The sequence below is a fragment of the Atta colombica genome, unplaced genomic scaffold (genome assembly GCF_001594045.1).
Source record: "Atta colombica isolate Treedump-2 unplaced genomic scaffold, Acol1.0 scaffold277, whole genome shotgun sequence".
Lineage (NCBI taxonomy): Eukaryota > Metazoa > Arthropoda > Insecta > Hymenoptera > Formicidae > Atta > Atta colombica.
The window spans coordinates 911,992-914,751 of NW_017259378.1; the positions used below are offsets into that span (position 1 = coordinate 911,992).

The 2,760-nt window shown below is 35.7% G+C and overlaps 2 protein-coding genes across 3 annotated transcripts in view; one reads left to right on the forward strand and one right to left on the reverse strand.

Annotated features, from left to right (window-relative positions):
- LOC108689856 (zinc finger protein ZPR1) overlaps positions 1-532 on the reverse strand; it is a 3,286-nt gene extending 2,754 nt beyond the window's left edge. Inside the window, exon 1 of the mRNA XM_018196813.1 lies at positions 372-532. Coding sequence (XP_018052302.1) covers positions 372-497 — 126 coding nt within the window. The 5' untranslated portion in view covers positions 498-532. The remainder of the gene's footprint in view (positions 1-371) is intronic.
- A 511-nt stretch (positions 533-1,043) lies between these two features.
- The window catches only part of LOC108689855, an 8,592-nt gene continuing 6,875 nt past the window's right edge, over positions 1,044-2,760 (forward strand). For both annotated transcript variants that reach the window (XR_001931850.1, XM_018196812.1), the window contains exons 1-4: positions 1,044-1,119; positions 1,185-1,899; positions 2,091-2,229; positions 2,325-2,443. Coding sequence is in view for 1 of the 2 variants with exons in the window: in XM_018196812.1 (XP_018052301.1) it covers positions 1,085-1,119; positions 1,185-1,899; positions 2,091-2,229; positions 2,325-2,443 (1,008 nt within the window). In the remaining variant the exon portion in view is untranslated. The remainder of the gene's footprint in view (positions 1,120-1,184; positions 1,900-2,090; positions 2,230-2,324; positions 2,444-2,760) is intronic.

Consider the following 2,760-nt stretch of genomic DNA (forward strand, 5'->3'; position numbering starts at 1 on the left):
CATACTAGGTTTATATTCGTTTCTATTAATGTAGTTTAATTTTAATCTCGATTCAAACTCATGTTTTTCTAGCTCTAATTAGAATTAGAAAAAAAATGAAGAGTAAGTTAAACTTTTAAAATTTAAACTTTTAAAGTTAACCTACATTGGCAGAAATGTACATTAAATCTGTTCCATCAATGTGAGATTAACTTTAACCTCGATTCTCTTTATCTTTTTCTCTAAATTTTTACAATTCTTAGAATTAGACAAAGATAAAGAGTAAGTTAAACCCAAATTAAAGATACATTAAACCCAAATTAAAGTTAACCTTACATTAGTGAAACTGGGCCTTAAAGAGAAGTTCCAAGATTAATGTAGGGTTTGCTCACGTTTTTGCCACATTCCACGCATAGACTCTCGATCTCTGTAATTTCTGGTTCCAGATCATTAACAGACAATTCACAAAATATTGGCTTATTCTTTTCATTTTCCATCCGTCTCCCAGCGGTTGCCATTTCTTACTTTGAGGTTATATTACATTTTCTTCTCTCTTTGATACTCGTTTTCGGAGGTTATGTCGCATTAGTCGCATATAGTCGCATAGATCATCACACATGAAGCAGCTGTCGGCTGCTCGGACATCACATTATCAACCGAGGATATTTCGAGTTTGATAGTCATTGTTATCGATGGTCGCTTGTCACCTTTTGTAAAAGTGAAACAATGAAATCGTCTCCTGTCCGCTATAGTCGTCACCATCGCAGGGCGCAGCATCTGCAGCATGCGTGAATGTGGATAGACGTAGTTGTGGATAACACGATCTTATTTCATCTTTTTAACAAAATTGTTCTCTTCTTTTCAACCTCCTGTTGCGTTACGATGATCATTGATAAGCTTGGATAAAATATCTTGCGCGTGAGTTATCAAAGATAGCACGCTATCATATCGCGCTGGAACCTCAAGCCTCTGCTCAGACCGCTCAGGGAATATCTCACAACGACGTGCCATTACAGTCAAGAACTGGATCGTCAGATCGACTCGTCCCTAAGGTCCCCGTTTCGCGGATGTTGCGCGCGCTCTTGCGAGGAACCAGGTCCTCTTGATGCGGATCGAGTCATCCGTCGGGATGGAGCAGAGGTGAGTCATTTTATCGCTCATTCAAGGGGTTATGTTTTGGTGTAAACAAGACGATTGATGCACAGGTTGTCGAACCCGTCGAGACCGCCGCGTCAGATTCCACCGAATCATTCGAGGAAAAATAAGAGACGATCCAGCCGTAGAAGCAATCTGCTGGATACAATACAGGATACGTGGCCGAACACTTCACAGAATAATCAGGACGGTAGCCTGGTGCCTGGTATGGAGTATCCTCCAAGGCAGATGCTATGGCAACCGACAGATGTACAGAATGTATCGGGTAATGGACAACGTCTATTCACCGCGATGTCGGATCCGAGCGTCTGCGGCTATTCACCGATGCCTATGACATACACTATGCAGCCGGTCTCACTGCCTACAATGTACAGAATGTATCAGCCGATGCCGGTGCCAAACATTAGAACCGTCCACAGTAGACAAAGGCATCACTGTAATAAGCACTTGGCGAATGTTCATCCCAATGTCAATAGTGTTGTTAATGGTTATGGAAATCTGCAAGAAAACGGAGTTTTGGAATCTGCTGTACATATGGCCCTTCAAAACGGAGATTATGCTAGTTTACCACCTACTGCTAACAAAGACAATGGTGTCAATGGCGACGAACTCAATTCGGAGCATAGAAGATACTCTGATCCTGGATTGGGACCTGCTGGGCCATCAGCTCACTCAGACAGTGATGATTCCGATAGTGTTGAGAGTGGAAGTTCCATAACGACAATTAGCCGTAGTAATAAACTTGTCCTATCACTTATTGAACAGGTTTGTATTTGTTTTTATTTGAAAATAGATAAGTAAATATAATATATAATTAAATGTGTTCTATTATTGATATGATTATTTGTAGGATTGTTGTTAGTACTTGAAATATACAAAATGTATTTAATTGTTTAATGTGTGTATTCAATATCGTTTTCAAATTATTAAGATTTCTTTCAAATATTATATTGTAGATGACAGAGCTAAAAAAATGTAACAACCAACTGTTTAAAGAACTTAGTGAAGCTAAGTCGAATGTAGAGAATGTAAAAGCAAAATTGACACAATGTAGACATAGTACTCCTGCGGATTATCAACCTGGAATGTTATCAGGTAGATAATTCTAAAATTCATAATTTTTGTTATTAATTTCATACATCATATGGGACGATCATTACTCTGATGAAACATTGTATTATTTGTTTTAGAACTTATACGTGAAATCAGAGAAGCTAACAGGAATTGTGAAGAAGGTTTAGTTACAACAGTTAAATCTATGTTGGAAGAGAAATGTAATCAACAAGCAAAAGAAATGGACGAGCTGAAGGTATGTAAATAGAATTTCTTAATTTAATATGTTCTTCATATAATAGTATATAATTTTATACTATTTTATGTAATAATTGTTTTTTTAAACATATTTAATTATGATAATTTGATATTTAAATTATTTTCTCAAATTTAGTGATATATCCTTCATCTTTGAATACAGAACTGGAAATAAGAAATAATTATGTTTTAATTGAATTCTATTTGATAATTATATACATTTATTAAATAATCTGTTATCTCGAATCTTATTGTTATTTATATATATAATAAATAAACATAAAAATATAAAAAAGCTTTTATAATATATAAATA